Source organism: Perna viridis, chromosome 6 (genome assembly GCF_037379345.1).
Source record: "Perna viridis isolate PV_CMFRI_1.1 ecotype Kerala chromosome 6, ASM3737934v1, whole genome shotgun sequence".
Taxonomy (NCBI): Eukaryota; Metazoa; Mollusca; class Bivalvia; order Mytilida; family Mytilidae; genus Perna; species Perna viridis.
Window position 1 is genome coordinate 31,676,891 of NC_142450.1, and position 19,939 is coordinate 31,696,829.

A 19,939-nucleotide genomic window follows, 5' to 3' on the forward strand; every position below is an offset into this window, starting at 1 on the left:
CCAGCAATAAATATTTAAATTTTTTTTAGGATGGATTTTGTTCAAATATCTGATGTAAACTAATTGTAATTTTAATTCTAGTGAATCAACAAATGAAGCCCAACCAAAATACAAGTTTTCATCACAATCCATTAAATGACTTTGCTCTTAAAACCATATTAAACTTGTTGAATCATCTTATATCACTTTTAAAACAATTACTACATGTATCACTTTCACAGCTTTATCATGAAATAACATGAATATTATCAGGTTGATCTTGATAAAACTTTATACAAGTTTCCATACCACAAAAAAAAGGTTGTTGCATGTAATGATCTTTTGAGAAAATGTTCTATATAGCTACATAACTTATAAGTGTTAAAGTATGAATTTCTATGATATTGTACCACAAATGTTAGATTTGGGTTAACCATTCAGGAATAAGGGACTCAAAAGAAGGTTTCCTGAAAGAAAGTTGAGAAGATTTGTGTTACTCTCTATGAAATTGCACTACAAAAGTCCCATACCACTAAGGAAAAAAAATAGGTTTTAATTGATTTAAGTACCACTCCTGCTAAGAATCATGTAACTGGAAAGCCTATTTATTTTTATTTTTAACATTTTATTTCAAATGCTTACATATTTTTATTTTTAATATTTTATTTCAAATGCTTTAGTAAACAGAAATTATTATGTGGCTTTTCATAGAAACCGTGTTCTTAGGAGATAAAAATTATTTAGAAATCACTGTAAGATTCAAAATTAAGGGAAATAACTTGGTAAATAACACTAAAATTCAATAGAAATTGTTGGGTTTTAGATGTGGATTATCTTCTAAGAACAGACAGATTGGAATGAATAATTATACATTTCATTGTATAGACATATAAAGCAATTTAATAACAAAAATAAAAATATGTAGGCTTTTTTTTTGGGTGTATCACATATTACAGAATTTGCGTGATTCTTACTATTACTGCTACTTAAGTATTTAAGTGGTTATGATGCATAACATGTAAATAAGGGGATAAAATTAAGCAAAAAATAGCATGTTTTTAAAGTTTGGATTAATAAACTATTTGTGTCACCAAGAGTCCATCCTTCTGTCATGCTTAGGGATACCTCCTATGTGTAATCTGTAACTCAAAAAGTATAGAACCAATATTTTTGAAATTTAGCACTGTGTTGTGTTTATATGCATATTGAAGATGTAGACCTATCATATCATGAACAAATTTGACAAATATTTAATATTTTTACCTGTTGCACACTTTTTTAGCAGTTAAGCCAAATTTGTTGATTTGTGGTGTTATTTATTTATTTATTTTTTTTTGCATTATGTCAGGTAGGATAACATCTTTTATTTATGAAACAGGTTTTTTATGATTTCATTAGGTTGGAATCTTAAAAAATATTATTGCCCTTGTAAGGCCTAATTTTAGGATTTTATGCACTTGTGGGTAGACAGGACATATTATTGTCATGTTCTTCAGTTTGTTTCCAAAATATATAATGAAACTTTGGTGAATTGAGCTATTAAGTGTGCTTCAAGCTTCCAGTTTGTATAATACGTAGATTTCTGTGGTAGTTAATGGTGAATATTTTCAAGGGTGTATGATTCAACTTAAGAGCTAGATTTACATGTTCAGAGTGTAAATGGAGGCAAATCCATTTTTATGAACCTAGCTGAATACCTTAGGATACACTATACAATTACATTTAGGCACAGTGTTTCACACACCAAGTTGACCCGGTCTAATTTTGTAAAAATTAATATTGTGAATAATGAATTGAAAAGGGTGTTATTATTTTTACCCTTTACCATCTCATCCATGCATGCTTTCATCCTGTGATTATTTCTAAGTTCCTGGTATTTTATAAAACATAGTATTTGGCTGTTAGTTTTGGAAAAGCACCCCTGCTTTGCACTATAAACTCAGAAATATTTTTTTCAGTATTTTACCTTGGCTACTGGATTTTATGACAATAATCACAAATTTACTTACAAATTGCTTTAACCTCTACAAACTAAGGATAAAATAAAAATATGTACTTTTTATGAAAAAAACACTTGAAATTTTTGTGTGGACTGCCTCAAAACAGCTTTATTTTTACAAAATGATAAAAATTTTCAGAATTGATCTATGTAGTACAACATTACTTATTTGATATTCCAGGACGAAGAAGCATCAAAGAAAAATCTTCCACTTGATAATCCTGTAGAACCTGTAAAAAGTCAATACTATCTTCGCAGTACAGCACAGTCTAAGGATGATAAGGTATTCAAAATAGTTGTTTTTCATATTTACGGAATGCAAGCAGCCATTTGAGCAAGTTTTTCAAAGGGACATAACCCACCAACATCTGACAACTGGGTTGGCGGTCTCATTGGGTAAAGGAAAAACAGTTAACATTTTTCTTTGAAACCTAAACTATTTACACTTGGGTAAGTAGCTAAATGGTTTGAAATTAGTTATTCAAAAGTGTCCAAGTATTTACCGCAGCTACAATAAGTCAAGTATTCAAATTTGAAGCCTACTGCTGTCCATTGCTCCAATCAAACAGTTAATCAGTTTGTCGGGTGGGAAGGTTACTTCCCTTTGCTAAAAATTTATAAAAACGAAGTCAAAGTCGTGAATATGAAAAAGGTCTATTGCAAGAAAAAAAATTTAATTTATATATAATAAAACTTTGTCTATCAGGAATAGAGTTAATGAATTTGTTGATATTGCACTTATATATTGTTATGTCAGTGAAGTCTTGGCCGATATGAATATATATGGCAAGACTTCCTTGAGCACTTGCTCTGCGCCTTCTAACTATCATTTGTGATTTATGCATGTCATTTCTGACTTAATGATTTTAAGCCATTCATGTTTCAGACCACCTGCATATATAGCTCTATCCCTATAAAAATACTGCTAATATAAAAAAAATTTCTAGTGCATTACAATTCTTTGAAGAAACAAATTACAGAAACTTCTTTTTTCATTGTTTTACCACTTAATTGCTGCCCATTTTACCAGTAGCAAGGGGTTAACTATTTGCAGTAAATGGTCAGCTCATCGTAAAACAATGTTAAAAGGGAGTTTCAATTATTTATTTCTATGCTAATAGGTTTTTTTCTCATTTTTGTGACCTAAGGTTACTTTAGACTTCCACCATATTTGGCTGTTTTATTAGGTGAACAAATACCACATAACAGCTTTTAGAAATAGGGATGGCAATTAAATCTTTTTCTTTCATTGAATAATTATGAAAGAATAGATGAATCATTTTTAATGATCATAGTTAATTTGCACTAGTTGTTCGAATTTTTAAAGTTGCATGTTCACACGTAGATATTTACATGAGTACTGACAAAGAAACTTTTGATTGTGTATGCTGATTTTGAAGACGGCAACTGGCAATATGCACTTGATAATAGAATTTTTGTTTTTGTTTTAGTTTACTGTAAGACTCTTTTCTTCTCATTATAATAGACTTTTCAAAAACATCACTAACATTTGTTTTTTTTGTTTTTCTTAATATGAATTTGATGTTCCTTCATGCTACAGAATTGAATGAAATTGTTTTTAGCTTAAATGCATTTCAATAATACCCTATTTGTTTTTTTTGTTGGAGGTAATTTCACACAGACACAAACACCTCTTATTTTAGCATGTCATCTCAATTGGAAAATAGAAAATTTACCATTGCTGTGGTCTCAATTTTGATTAACAGTAATTTTAGAATTGATTGTTTTTTTGGGGCTAGTAAAATAATGATTTATTTTGATCAGTCAGTTTTATACAGATTTAAATAACAACCATCTCAGAAAATATATTTAATTTTATAGAACATGGCAAATAATAGTCTGACAACAGAGATCAAAAGGTAAGTAGAAAATCAGAATTATTGTTTCATCCACTAAGATAATTACAAATGTACTTTTATCTAAATCTAAATAAAATTATTAATGTTCCTTTTTTTCTTTATTTTTGAAGACCATATTAGATAAATAGAGAGTATGATCTGTGAAATGATTCTTAGAACAAGTCCTACAAATGTTTCTGAAGAGTTGAAGGTTAATGGTACCTTTAATATGAGTTTGATAGACAATTTCTGTTATTTTTAGCTTCATCCTTGGAAACCAAAATACGTGTAGAAATAAGAAACTTTCAGTTGATGGGATGATCTTTGTCATTTGTCACTGGTTCATCAAAAACTTTACTTCTATTTTTTTAATATATACAAAAAATATTGATGATGATAAGGATTGGAGGTATTGGGGATTAACATCCTAGACTACTATTTATAAATGTCACATGGACTGCAAAATATAGTGCAAATTTCATTCCTTTTATATCCTTCAATACCTCTTTTAAAATCAGTTAACATGTTTCAGGAAATATTAAGCTTTAATAATAATATCCTCTTATTGCTACAAACAAAATTGATATCTAGCCTACAAATCAATGAAGATTTAAGGGTGTCCTCCTTTTTGGTCTTGAAAGATGTTTTAAACATTTAGTTCTTGCAGTATGTCTCAAGCAATTTCAATTTTAACACACTTATCAGTCAGAATCTCATCTGAAATTAAGGTATTTATCTATGTATATGAGGAATTTTACAGAAAACCACATGTGCTTTACCTCTATTTACTGATTTACTAGATTAAGCATATTTTATTTATCTATGAAACAGAAGGATTTGACTCAAGTTTTATCAACTTATCAATGACCTCTCAATATAATACAAAATATGATGAACATGCATCAGCAACATATTCACAAAACAAACAAATGACATTGAAGGGACAGAATGATGGTGAAAGTAGAAAGAAAAAAAAAGCAAGAAAAGATTGTTATGTGATCAATTAGCAAACATTTAGGTATCCTTGATGTAGGTCTGTTTGGTTAGAAAAAATTCTACTATTATGTTCATCAGACAATTAGTCAGAGAGTATTGTTTGAATATGAATATCTGTATTTTCAGGTAATCTTGCTAATAGAATAGCCCTTCCAATTCAGTGTAATTTACAATCTATGAAATAGTGAAGCGATTCTTCACAAGGCCACCCACATTTACAGCTAGCATCATTTGTAAAATTGACTTGGAATAGATCAGTGTTTAGGTTTTTATGCCTGTGCCGTAAATGAGTATGTAATATGTTAAATTTCAATTAACAACTGCAGTAGTATGATGGCGGTTAATGCAATTCCTTCCCTCTTATATTGGATTTTTTAAAAAAATTGAATGTTTTCAACTGGCTCAAGTTTACATTAATCTCGTTCCATAACCATACCTATTAACCCTCCCTCTTAAGGAGGGATACTCTTTTAGGGTCAATCTCCTTCTTTAAGAAAGTCTCCCATGTGGGAGACACAAATCTCCCTCTTTCACAAATTTCTCCCCAAAAATTTCTGTCTTAGCAGAAATATTGCACAAATTATGTTGTAACTGGCTTATTAAATTGATATCAGTACAATGTTTAGGTAACATAATAATCATTGAGTAACAATAAAAAAAAAAATTAACCTTTTGTTGTATTAATTTCTCAAATTTTTATGAGAAACCCTTTGTAGATTACAGTCTTTGAAATTGACACCAGGCTGACAGCAGTGGCTGGTCAAAATGCTGGCGGGCTAAAAAAAAGCAGAATTTGGCTAAAATGTCAGTGATTGCTATATACATTCATTAAAACTTTTGAGTGTGGGCTTGTTGTAAGAAATTTATATGGCAAAGACTGAGATCAATGAGGTTGTCATAATTTTATGTCTTATCTTTGTACTTGGATTTGTAGAAAAATTATCCTTTTATTCTGTGAAAAAGGTCATCATGCAAAATCTCCCTCTCAGGAAAGCTGAAAAGAGGTAGATCTCCCTCTTTTAGCATTCAAGAGGTTAACAGGTATTACATAACCATATTGTAAATGGAGAAAAAAGACTTTGAATATAGTGGATTTATTAACCAATGGGTATCAAGACAATCTCATAATTATATAAGTGATGAGTATGATTAAATCTTACTACATGATATGCAGCAAGAAGTACAAGATTCCAATCCTGTCCTGTATAAAAAAATCCTTGCTTTCATAAAATTACATGAAGTTTAATCAAGTTAAATTGGTGAGAAAATTTGAAGTGATTTAAGTGTCTAGTTCAGGAAAATCTGAGGAATATCTACTAAATTATTTTCTAAAGCTGAAATTTGTTTTATTTTAAATATACAGTTAAGGAATAAATACTCTGTTAAAATAGTTTTTGAATGTACTTATAAATTAATATTTTGACAGATTTAGAAAAGATTGTAAAAAAGGCAAAATGAAGCAAAATTAGTAAATGTGTATGAACTTGGATTTGTTTGAATATTTAACTACAGTTTATATTTCTGAAATCAGTAGTAAAAATGGATTTCCTGTTTATATTAAAAAAATTGAATTTTCGGGCATAGTATGTAGATGAGGGATGATAGGATAACTGCAAGATGAGGTAATCCAACTTAAGGGTTCACAGTCCAAGTGGGCCTGCATACTCACAGTATTCTAGTTATTATTGTTTTACCCAAAGTGATTGGCTGAAGATAAAAAAGGAAGTCCATGATAATGTAACTACATGGCATGATTTTTAGAATCATTTGATGTCAAATACAATGTCATGTTTGTTCCCATTTTGACTTAGCTGTCAAATTTGGTACATAAAATTATTCCCATTTTGCCTTAGTAATATTTGGAATGAACTAAGGTGAAATTGGAACTTGTGTAATCATGTAATTAAATGCTACTTGTGTAATTATGGCAGTTTAACCTTTTATACACATGTACAGGTAGATCTTTTTGTCTGCATTTTTGGTTATTTCATTTTTTTTTATTTTGTGAAATGATTAAGTCAAATCAGGTTGATATCTGTCTTAATATTTTTTTTTATGCATAGCCTTTTTATTATTTTTTCTAATTTTAAACATTGTCTCTTTATTATTTGATGGATACTGTGAATAATAACTGTGAAGAACAAAATTTAACATGATATGATATGACTGAGCACTTTGATACTAAATTGATTCAAAGAAGCACATATCCCATTTTTATAAGCATACAAAAAATTAAGAGCCAAATTAAAATGTTCATTAACATACAACAAAGAATGAGCAAAATCTTAATGAAAGAAGCATGATTTCAGCAGAACAAAATTAAAAGCAACAGCAGAAGATGGTTTTAGGCTGAGCTCAGCAGCATTATTGTGAAGGTTCATGGACCATATACAATAATCAGAAAAGCTTCAAGATGTGTAATTCTGCATATTCAAAGTAGATGCAGTTCTTTTGGCTCACTAGAGAAGTCAAACTGAAGATGCCAAACATATCTGTTTGTTACACTGCTTACATGTACCTCGTTAAAATTGTGAAAGGTTTTTAAGAACAAAATTGGAATAAGTTACAATGATATAAGTTTAAGCAAGTTAACTGTCAGTTATACGATGTTTAGTTTATTTCATTTAATTATCAATTATTCATGTTCCTAAATAAATAATATCAATTTATTGATATTGAATTTGGAAATAAAGAATATGAAGATTATGAAAAATTTCATTTTTAACTCAATTTTTGGTTTTTTTTGTTAGTTCCTAAATTGTTTGTATACTTATACATGAAAAAAAAAAAATATTAGTATCTTTTTAAAAATGAATTTTATCAAAAAAAATCATAAAAGTATTCAAATGTTTTAATTTGTGGCATGAAGAGGAAAAAACTGTCTTGATAATTGTAACAACACTTCATTAGTTTATAGTTTGTTTTTACAACAGAAAAATATAAAAATTCCCATTTCGCTTTAGTACTCTTGTACCCTTTTTTTACCAATAATTAACAGCTAATGCAAAATGGGAGCATACCCAATGTCCCACTAAGTATTTGATTCTTAAGGGAGTTTAGAGCTAGTAAAATAGTTAACTTCAGTGGATAAAGTGGTCCTCTTTCGATTGAATGACCTTAAACAAATGCACTTCTTTGGTAATTACCTGAAATAGTGCTGAGAAATTCATGCCTTAAGCCCTCTACTACCATTAGAAGGAGGAGATTGTTTTATAAGATGGGATGTCAAAAGGATTCGTATGAAGTAAAAGGTTAAAACATTTCTTTTACTTCACATTTTGTTATTGTTATAAAAAGAAATGAATGTACGAAAATTCATCATCAATTTTAGTACAAATGCAACTACTTCGACTACAACAACATCAACTGATAAGCAATCAGCAAGATCAACTGGAACAAAAACAACTTCAACATCATCTACAACATCATCTACGCCAACATCTACAACAACATCTGCAATTACTGGAGCATCAAGCACTTCAACAACAAGTAAAGGTACTGGAGGAATGAAGCAAGCATTTGCCCATGTAAACTTTCATATTATTGTTTCCCCAACAATGTTAGTGGATTCTAAACACAGGGAAGTGTACATCCATTTCCAGGAAAAGACCCTTGGTGGCTGGAACAGCAAAAAATATAAAATGTTTCCTAAAAGGTTAGTGCTAAGATTTAATTTATTTAATGTAATTGTTATTCTCATGTTCATGAGTACTATTTACTGCAATTACTTTTACCCAACTTTTGCTACCATTATTTTTGTATTTGATATTTTTAACTGTGTAAAGAACTACTATTAGATCAGTTTTGAGTTTAAGTTGTTTCTGAGATAACTATGGGAACAGGATATATTTTATACAATTTGGATCTTCACTATTTCACTAAAAAACTTGATTAATATATTTTATAAAGTATGTTGACATATTTTTTTGTTAGAAATTTGCCTGAAGGTTTTATAGAATACCGATTAGAAGTAAAAATCCCTAAAGACCTTATGAGGAAGCCGCTGTATTACTCCTATTATGTACTGAAAAATGGAAGTGAAAAAGTGGATGAATATGTTCACAACTTTGCATCTGACGACTGCAAAAATCGTACATTCTTAACTGGAGAAGCATACAAAAACAGAGGTATTATTCCAACACTCAGTTTTTCTCTGGTTACAGAAATAGGCAGAACCTAACTGAGCGTCACAACGTTAAACAATTCTTTTTCATGCATTTGAGGGAAAATAATCTTTTATGCATGGTGTACTTTTCTTTTAAATTATAAAAATGTTCAAATTGAATGTTCAATTAATTTTTTTTTTACAAAATGATGAAATTCTATCTGTGACATATATATATACAGTATATTGGGTTTGATAAATGTTTTTAGTAAGTCATTTTCATATAATATGAATAGGTATATGTTTGAAATTAATAGAATGCCATTTTTCCCAGATGTATAATGTTGTACCACACAAAGAAAGGAAATGTTTTCAATTTATCAAATAATTGGTAAGGGTCCTTTTTCTAAGGGATGAACACATACCAGGTTTAGCAAGTTACTACGTTATGAAAAAAAAAAAAAGTTTAAAAGACTTACAACTTACATAGACAAAGATAATAAAGTCTCTTTCAAGCAAAATAATTTGAATCTTTTGAAGAAAAAAAAATTGTCAAAAAACTTGTAATAAATTAAAATCTTATTTTTTATATAAGTCTGTCCTAATGAAATGAATTTTATTGTTTTGTTATGTTTGTTTTGTGAGTTTTGATGTAACTTAAAACATGCATTATGTGCTGTTTATTTTACAGTTGTAGCTTTCAGAAATTTCTGTGCACTAGACACTTCACATATTTTCAGAAAAAAAATATTTATGCATTTTGTTACATTTATACTTTTGAAATATGACACATATCGTGTATGAACTTTGGAAAGCCTGACTTGAATTTCATGAGTATACCTCATACATTTAACTTATTTTAAGATACCATACATCAGTATGATGGTGTTGTAAAGGAGCAACCAGAAAAAGACAAAAAGAAAGGAATTTTTAAAACAATCAGAGGGTGGATCAAGGGTGATGAATTACCAAAGTTGCTAAAAAGTGAAGCAAGCTTCTGTTTCCAGCATTTCCTACCACCTATTCAGTTGTCAACTTCTGATACTTTTGGAATAGCTGGAGAAGAGATTATACAACATGTGGAAAGTATTTTGGATGGTCTTAAAACAGTTTATGTTGTTTCTGCTGGCGTATTTAACTTGAATACAGATTTTCTAAAATATTTGCATAAGGTACTTAATACCAAACACTATTAAAATTATAAGGAATGATGCAGACATTGATTTATCATGGTTTGTTTCATTAACTGAAGTCCTGTGTACATTTGATCATGCACATCTGCAAGTAAACTTTTATGAACAACTCGGCGGGTGTTTCTAGAAAAGCAGAGGACGGTTACCCTACTGGTGTGCTTGGTCCATGCTCCCTGTTTTTAGTTGAGTCTGAGTTGCTCATTTGGTTTTGTAACTTTGTATGAATGTTTTTAGTTACTTTATGTTCTTTGTTGTGTATGTCTGTTTTCCATGTCTGGTCTTTGTCGCTGGATTACATTCTTTTGATTACAGCTAAAAACTTTATAAGTATCTATTAGATCTGTATGACATTGTACCACAAGGTTCCATATTGTATTATCTAAGCAAGGCTAGAATGTATTTTGAAGGTTGTGACATGAACCGTTAAGGAATAAGGGGGCAAAAAGATACCATGCTAGAAATTGCATTCTTGATGTCCAAAAAAAACTTCAATGAAAGTTTATAGATCTGTATGAAATTGTAACATAAGGTGCTATACCACTAAGTAAACATTAGGATGATTTTCAAGGTTGTGACTTGAATGATTTAGGATGAAATTGGCCAGAAACAGGTATTTTCATGATGTTCAGACAAGAACTTGAATAAGAGTGAATGGATCTTTTTGATATTGTTCCACAAGGTGCCATACCTCACAAACCACAAAAAAAGGCTGAGATTGATATTGGGGGTTGTGACTTAAACTTTTTTAGAAAATGGGGTGAAAAAGGGCCACTTTGCTTCTGGTCAAATTCTTATCCTTTGATTGCAATCAGAATTCAGAGCTGTGGGCATATCAAGCTATGCCCTCTGAAACATTTTTATTATAACCTACCACGGTAGTGGGGTATTATTTGATACCCTCTATTTTCATTAACAAATATATATTCTTCAATCTATCATCCTTTCATTAATCTGTTTTCAACTACAAATGTATTTGCATTGCTCAAGAATTTTGTTTTCCTGGCAATTTGTGTGATCTGTAATTCAAAAAGTATTAGATCAGATTGACGATATTGTTCAAACTTTGCACTGTGATCATACACATTTTGAACATGTACACCTCCTATTATGGGCAAATTTGATTATATTTTTTTTCTACATTTTCAGCATGTTGAACTTGGCTATTTTTTCCAAAGGATATTCTATCATTACTTTAAGAAATATTAACCCACACTGTACTTTTTTAACTTGCTTGTTGTTTATATACATGTTGAGAATACTGAAGTGCTGACAAATGAATGAGGGTCATGTATGGGCATTGTTCAAACTTGCACAATTTGTTATATGTACTATAAAATATAGATCAAGTCTGATTTTAAACAAAATGACATATTACTTCTCTAGTTATAGTGTATCAAACTTTTGCCATTCCCTTTTTATATGACTGCAAAGAAATTGCCACCATTTAACAATATGGCTCTTTCATCGTCATCCATAGACACTTAGTTTTCGTGCCGTAACTTGAATGTTAGTTGTTTGATCTTTATAAAGTTCCAAACTACAAAATAAAGGTTGGTACTGATTTTTTAGGGTTATGGCCCAAACTGTTTTAGAATTAGGGGCCAAATGAAAAAGCATTTAACCATATATACATGTAACTTCAATAAAAGCAAAAGAATGTCTATGGTGTTGTTCCACATTTTTATTGACCACAATGGGCAGGTTTGGGGGGTCAAATCTTGAACTTTTTAAAAAAATTGGGCCAATAAGGGGAGCTAAAAACATGCAATTTCCTAATTTTAAGACAATAACTATTATGTGAATGGGTCTCTTTGAAGTTGTATTACAAGATGCCATACCGCCAAAGGAAGGCTGTGATTGATTTTGGGGATTAAGCCTTGAACCTTGGGGGGCAGAAAGAAGCCTGAAACAAGCATTTTCTTTATGTCTGGGCAATAACTTGAGTGAATATGAATGGATCTCATATAAATTTTACTACAAGGTGCCATCCCATAAAAAGGAGACTGGGATTGATTTTTGGAGTTGTGACTCGAGCCAAGTAAGAATTAGTTGCAACAAAGGGACCAGAAACAATACTTGTTTCTGATTACTGGACAATAACTGAAGTAAAAGGGAATGGATTGCTTTGAAAATGTACCACATTGTGCCATCTGATTTATTTTGGAGGTTTTGATTGGAACCATTTAGAAATAAGGGGTCAAAAAAGCATCCACTTCACTTTTGGTCAAATTCTTATCCTGTGTTAATTAATTATCTAATTCTATCAAAATTCAAAGCTGTATCAAGTTTGAATGGTGTATCCATACTTGCCCAAACTGTTCAGGGTTTGACCTCTTTAGTCTTACATGTATCGAGCTGCACTTTGCAAAGCAAAGCATTTAATCATGGTTTCTAGATGATTGCTTGAGAATGAAACAAAGGTTTTTTTCCAACTTTGCACACATCTGATCAACTGTCAACTTTATGATTGATTGATTGTTGGGGTTTAATGCCCAAAGAAGCAATATTTTAGCTATATTCAGGCCATGAACATGAAATTGATGATAAAATGAACATGAAATGATGATGATGAAGTGAAAAAAAAGGATGGGATACAAGGATAATAGGGTCAACAAATTTTGATTGCCACAAGACAAAAGGGAGGGATGGGTAGGGTTGGGCAATTTAGCCTCCTGTGGCGGGGCGCAAAGGTTCCTACTCCTATTGAATACCACAGCAAGGTTCTTAAACGTGTGAGGAACGTGGCATATTTCCCAACACGGTGCACCACTATGGTTTGCTGTCAGGTTTTCTGTATTATAGCCTGACAACCCCAGCATGTGACACGCCAGGGGTACCCCATTCCACCACCTGGGGCACACATCCCAGTTGCTCTGTGGGCAGAGCACCTAGCCCCCGGCTAGGTTTCTGAGCACTATTTAGACGCCTTTTACGACAAGCTTAGCGCTGCTGCAGGCCTATTCTTTTGACACTGTCAACTTTAAAGTATAGCACTAAACCTGTTCTATTTTCAGGAATTCTATGACTATATAGCTGGAGTAGTAAATACTCTTCATGAAAGGAGGGAAAAAGTTGTGTCTTCAGAGGACCAAATTCTTCATTTAGTTGCTGCAGTTAATATGGTTTATTTAAAAGACACTTATGGAATAGGACTGAATGATACTGAAATGTCAAAACTATGTAAAGCACTGTTACCATTTCAAGAAAAGGGAAAAACACAATGTCCAGAATATGAAAAGCTGAAAGACTTTTTCCCAAACACAAAGAAGAGAGTGTAAGTTTCAAAGTTATCATGATATTCAGACTATTGTCAAGATTAATTTACGAAGTGCATTTTCAGTGGTGGAAGATTGCACAAGCCCTGCACAAGGACTCATCAATTTATGGTGTGATTTCACATTTTATTATTATATCCCCTGATTAAAAAGCGAGAGATATATTGTGATCATGTTGTCCATTCGTTCGTCTGTTTGTCAGTCTATTCATTAGTCCCCAGTTCTAATCTGCAATTCATCTTAAACTGCTAAATATATTTTCATGAAATTTTTCAGATTCTTTATTACATGAAGCCATTTTGCACATTCTGTTGTGTTGTTCCATGTGAATGTCTTGGGGAGGGGAGCAGGGGGTATCAGCAAGTGAGCTTTGCTCACAGTTTTTTTTGTTTTACAAAAGCCTAAAGAGCTTGAAAGTTTCCTTCTTGAGTTTCCTAATTATCAATAAAATCAATTCATCTACAGTGGTCCCTCTTTTTTGTGGCCACCCATACTGCTATCCAAAACTAATAAAAAAAATGTACATGTATACCACCTTTAAAAATATGATAATGCTCATTTTACCTGACCAATTGATTTAACTACCTTGGTAGTTATTGTTTTGCTTGCATTAGGGTCATAGACAACATTTTTCCTTCAGGATATTTGATTTGTTCTTGCTCTACTATGACATTCACAGAGGATAACAGTACATTATTTAAACAAACATGAAAAAAAAAATGAATCAACAGCAATTTCTATGGTTAAATTTTGTGTGTGTGGAAAATCAAAATATAAAAAAATTGATGGCAAAGATAGTGGAAGTTCCAATTGCAAATCCAATATGAACTGTATAACTGGGTATAGATTTTTGTTTAAATTTTGTGATACAGGGCTTATGCTTATTTAAATTCAACTTTGCCTGGGGCTAGTGTGTGCTGCAGCTTGCATGATGTTATGAAAACATATTTGCTTCTGTTGGGAGTGAGGAGGCATCAAAAAATAAAAACCAGTTTTGCTACATGACATCTGATTAAGTGTACACAGTAATTTCTTAGCTTGCTGTAATTTATTAAGTACTTCTCTTTCTAAGAATCAGGCAAAATGTATATAATGTGTGGCACAAGTAGGAAAAAAACATAGAAGTTTTATTGCATTTACAAAGTATTATACCTGGTAACCTCCAGAAATAACATCAAAGTGTTTGTAAAATTTGTCTTTTGAAGATATTGATAGGTCAAATTTAGTTGAAATGCATTATGGAAAAATGGCAGGAAAATTTTCCTGCACTTTTTCCTTATATAAGCAATAAAAAAATACCTATGTCATAGATGCTTCAGGATAAATTTAAATTACTTTTTGGTTGTTTTCTAGATGCATTGAGTGTATCTGAGACATGAAAGACCAAATTGAGAAAAATGATATACCACCCATTGCCTGATTCTTACATGGAATGGTACATAAAAATGACCAAAAGTGTATAATGAGAATGATATACATGTATTTTTACCATTTGATGACCTTCTATTGTGTTTGTTAGTTGTTGGACATGTACATGTTGTATTTGTTTCTGTTGTCTATGTCTTTTTTTTTATAATATTGAATATTGATAGAACTTTAAATTAATTTCTTCTTAACTTGTTTGTTATATTTTTTTAGGTAACTGAAGCATTGCAAATTGTTTAATAGAATTAATAATTTAATTCCAGCATCAACGCACTTGAGAAGACTGTAAAGAATTTAGCAGGATACAGTTCACAAACTTGTGTCTTCTACTGTATACCTTTGCTGCATTTTCTGCTAGGAAAATACAAGCCGTATCAATTAGCCCCTGACAAAACAAACCATGGTGATAATGTACCTGAGTGGTGGGGTATTGCTGAAATAGCTCATGAAATATCACAATTTCAAGGAAAAACAAACTGGGACAGGTAGGTCATATCTAATAGTTCATATGAAAGTTTTTGATATGCATATTTGTCCAGTGAGTATCAATTTCCTATATTTTTTTTCCTGTTCTATGGGATAGGTTGAACAAATAGAACAATTTTAGATTTTAATTTCCCAATATTCTTTCTGTTTGAAGTACAATGTATATTAAAGAACTGTCTAAAAATATTTTGTGACTTGATCAATTTTGGATGATTTGTTTTTGTCCTTCAATGACAACTTCAGGTGATTGAATTTTGTTCTTCAATGACAAATTTGGATTGTTGAATTTTGTTCTTTAATGGACAGGATCAGGACCAGAGCAATTTTCATATTTTTAGAAGTAATTATCCTTTAAAATAACAGATTTTTTTTACAACTTTATGAAATTAAGCATTGAACAATACAATTTACCAACAGCCCATTTTAGGCTATAGTCACCTAAAGGTGTCAGCTGGCCGGGAAACATCTTAAATGTGTTAAAAGTCAGTCAGGCCATGTCTTTAGAAAGTGTTTTGCATTTTCTTAGAGATAAATATAATTCTCAATATTCAGCAAACTTCTGACAGGCATAATTTTGTCTCCTCTAAAAGTCAAGGGAAAATATAGTTATGATCATGTGAAAACGCTGTGTCTACCAGTCATGAGATAAATAATTATAAAAGGGAAATCCTGTCGAAAAAAGGTGTAATTTGTTTTGTGAATTCCAGTATTTCTTTTGACACAAAAGAATTCTTTTTTAATTTAATTTTTTTTTTTTGGTAATATTTCAGGAGCAGAAATGAAGTTCTTTTTTCACTTTATCCATACTTTGCCGTAGATTACCTTCTACCAAGGACATTTGTGGCTACACTTACCTATACCCAGTTCCTAGGAATTAATTTGGAATATCTTCCTACTGATGTTATACTTGCATCTGTTTTCTACTTTCTGAAGCTTAAACATAACTCGTACCTCAGTCTTTCATCATACGCAGATGTAAGTTTATTAAGTTTGTAAGTTATATATTTTTCAATTATGTCTATTAAAAAATCAGTAGATATGCACTGATGGGTTTATAATGGATATTGGAATCACCTTGTATATCTGTCTTTCATTCCATTTGTCCTGAGTGGATTGATTTCAAATTTGGTGCAAGAAACAAGGGCATGATAGTACTGTTGAAAGACTCCAAAAGAAGATAATTCAGCTTAAGGTTTTTCTTTTTAAAATTTCCTAAGTGGAAGTCGTCCTGAACTGCTGACAGGATTGTGATTGGAGATCATTGAAATTAAGGTTTAACATTTGGCATTTCTTAACTCCATTTTAAACAGGGGTCATTCTCCTTGTAAGCTTGTTCACATTATTTCTAGTTCTTTTCTCATTTGTGATTTTTTTATCTACTGTTTGAAGTTGACATAATGACAATGGAAATTGTCAATTTGTCAGAGACACCATGATGAAAAATGTCAGCTCAAGGTCACCCTTTGACTTAGTAAACTGAAGTGCTTCAATAACTGTGTTCATCACAGGAGAAGGCTTTCCTCATTACAAATTGAATAAAAAGAGGGATATTTCACAAAGCATAGATAAATAAAGGACAAAATTGTGTAAAGTATAATACAATATCATTTTATCTTCCATAAAACAAGATTAAAGCTGCCAAATATAGTATATATGCAAAATTGGGTATATAAGTCTAGCTGCTTAAAATGCTTTTGGTTCCTAATGTGACATGAAGTTTGACTTTATATTACATAATTCTTGTTGGTGTCTTACATTTAATTGATGAATTCCTTACTAGTTCTGAAAAATGATTCATGATACAAGTAATAACTCAATTGATTTATTTATTTAAAGTATTGAAGTATATTTTTCATTTACAAAAATCTAAAATCATGTCTTTAAGTGGGAGATATAGTTGATGATTCTGTGATGCCCAGCTCACAATTTCCATTCTCAGTAATAACACTATAAACAATTTGTAGGAAGTAAAGAAAGTTATTGAGAACACCATTCCACTGTTACTGAAGGCAGCAGAACGCATGTAAGTTTTTTTTTCCATATAAGCATTTACAAAATAATATAGTGTGAAGTATATCAACTCTGAATCTTTTCTTTTTTTATACAGGACTTGTTTATATATTTTTAAAGTTACATTTCCAGTAACATGACTAAGATATCATTTTTTTTATCAACTTTTGCCTGTTTAGTGAGTCTACATGCATCTTACAACTTACAGATTTTATATCATAATCATAATTTCATTAATTGCAAGATCATTTACAATTTTAGGACAGCAATTCCTCATTTTTTTTTATAAAAGTTTTGTTAAAAAGTACAAACACTGATACAACAGTACTTCATAATAGCCAAAGATTTCATGGTCTGTCTTAATGTACAAACTGGAAAGCTGTCCTTAATTGTGCCATATATACTTTTATTATTATTTTTTTTTCAGTGAAGCCTCCCTAAATGAACCTTTCAGGAATTTCCGAATAGCTGCTGATGTATTGTATTGTTTATATGGGTTATTTGGTAGAGAAAAATCAAGCTTGTGTTTAAGATGTTTTGAAGCATTCCTCATATCTGTAGACTGGCTGTCAAAGTGTGTGACCTATAGGGAGTCAAAGGGAGAAAAAGAAAAATTTGATGAACATTTGAAACTATATGACCAACACAGAGACAGGATAAAAAATATTCTGTGTTCAGAATATTATAATGGTCAAGAAGTTTATTATCTGAAGGTGAGTTTCTTTAAAACTGATATACAATTCACCACATTATGAAATTATGGGAATGTAAAAGACTAAAATATGGACATTTAACTAAAAACCAAATTAGCACAATTATTTATATATTCCTGTTGAATGTAAATTGTTTATACATTATATGTATTTGTATGGGCAGATATTTTATAACTGCAATTTTCTGGAAATTTATTAGGTCTAGACTGTATTTTCAAATATTCATACATAAGCTTGTAATAAAATAAAATAATACTTAAAGTTGGAACTTTTCTATGAGTAGGAAAATTATTTATCTGATTGACCTTATGAAAAATGACTATTTAAATGGTGCACTATACAGTTACATTTAGGCACACTGTTTCACACACAAAGTTTATCTGGTCTAATTTTGTAACACTTAATATTATATTGAAGTTTAATGGATATAATGTTTAGATGGAGTTAAGCATTTATATATAGACAGATGTAATATATATGATGGTAAACAAGTATAATATATTTGGAAGGAAGGTATCTGGAACGTTTTAGTACCCTGCCGTATTAGGTTCTCTCCTCAGCATCAGCTGATTTTCAAAATACCTTCTTTTGCACACACTTTAGGAACTAAAATTGTGAGAAAATGAATGGAATATCCATGCATGCTTTCATCTTGTGGTAGTGTCTAAAAGCCTGATATTTTATAAAACATAGTATTTGGCTGTTAGTTTTTGGAAAGCCACCCTTGATTTATACTAAAATTTAGGAATATTTTTTTTAGTATGTTACCATGACTACTGGTTTTTATGACAATAATTTACTGGTAAATTACTTGAACCTCCACATAGCAAGGATTAGAAAAAATATGTCCATTTTATGAAAAAAAAATGTGAAATTTCTGGACTTTTGGACTGCCACAAAACAGCTTTATTTCAACAAAATGTGACAAAATTTTCAGAATTGACCTTACTGTATAGAACTACCTAACCCCTCTAGTTTGTACATTGTTAATTTTTTTTTATAGTTGTGGAATAGAGCTTTATCAATGAGAATTCCTGCTGGTGAAATACAGACATCCTTTATAGACTTTATAGCATCTGCTTTAGAAGATAACCTTAGTAAAAGAATATATGTAAGTTTAAGAAATATATTATACGTTTAAAAACAAAAACTAGACAGTATTTCCTTGGTTTAAATCAGATTGTAAATATATTAGTATATGGTATTGATATTGTAAAATAATTATTGTTTATTTAGTATACCAATTGTGTGTGTGTTTTAGGTTCTATTTCAATTTCAAATTCACGTGCTTAACAAGTTTATTATTTTCATTTTTAACGGATGCTTAAATGAATAAAGACTAATTGTCTTCCTGGCAAAGCATGTTTGATATGAATATGATATAACAGCTAGTAGTGCTTTAATTTTTGGTAGAATGGCTCTTCTTTATATGAAACAAATATGCTTAAGCAGTATGTGGAGTGGAAGTGCTGAAAGTATTGGGGGATCATTCAATTGTGTATTGGATTGCTTATAAATCAGTCTCTTGGAAGGAGGTATATTTTTTATTCATTTCCCGCCAGTCTAGCTGTTTAATAGTATTATCTACCTTTTACATGTTTTATGTGAGATTAAAATTTAATAACAATTTTATTTTCAGGGAACTGAAGTCAAACTGATAGAAATTTACTGTGAAAATCTGGAGACTTTTAGTGACAAAATGCAAGAAATTTTAAGCAAGTTGGCTTATAAAGTAAGTTTCTTTTGGAGTTCTTCATACTCCTCTTGTTGGATTTTTAAATATATATACTCATTGCATTTAAGAAATGCTGTGAAATTACTTAAATTCGTGGATACCAATATTTGTGGATAAGGACAAACACAAGTTTGTGGATTCTTAAATTAGAGGCTTGAATGTTT

At 30.7% G+C, this 19,939-nt stretch overlaps 1 protein-coding gene across 5 annotated transcripts in view; it reads left to right on the forward strand.

The window, feature by feature from the left end:
- The window catches only part of LOC148614562 (E3 ubiquitin-protein ligase rnf213-alpha-like), a 115,084-nt gene that overhangs the window by 16,110 nt on the left and 79,035 nt on the right, over window positions 1–19,939 (forward strand). For all 5 annotated transcript variants that reach the window (XM_088588728.1, XM_088588727.1, XM_088588731.1 and 2 more), the window contains exons 6-17: window positions 2,160–2,261; window positions 3,821–3,858; window positions 8,165–8,488; window positions 8,767–8,960; window positions 9,803–10,110; window positions 13,146–13,405; window positions 15,095–15,316; window positions 16,088–16,292; window positions 17,282–17,340; window positions 17,755–18,040; window positions 19,044–19,151; window positions 19,680–19,772. In XM_088588728.1, coding sequence (XP_088444854.1) covers window positions 2,160–2,261; window positions 3,821–3,858; window positions 8,165–8,488; window positions 8,767–8,960; window positions 9,803–10,110; window positions 13,146–13,405; window positions 15,095–15,316; window positions 16,088–16,292; window positions 17,282–17,340; window positions 17,755–18,040; window positions 19,044–19,151; window positions 19,680–19,772 — 2,199 coding nt within the window. The remainder of the gene's footprint in view (window positions 1–2,159; window positions 2,262–3,820; window positions 3,859–8,164; window positions 8,489–8,766; window positions 8,961–9,802; window positions 10,111–13,145; window positions 13,406–15,094; window positions 15,317–16,087; window positions 16,293–17,281; window positions 17,341–17,754; window positions 18,041–19,043; window positions 19,152–19,679; window positions 19,773–19,939) is intronic.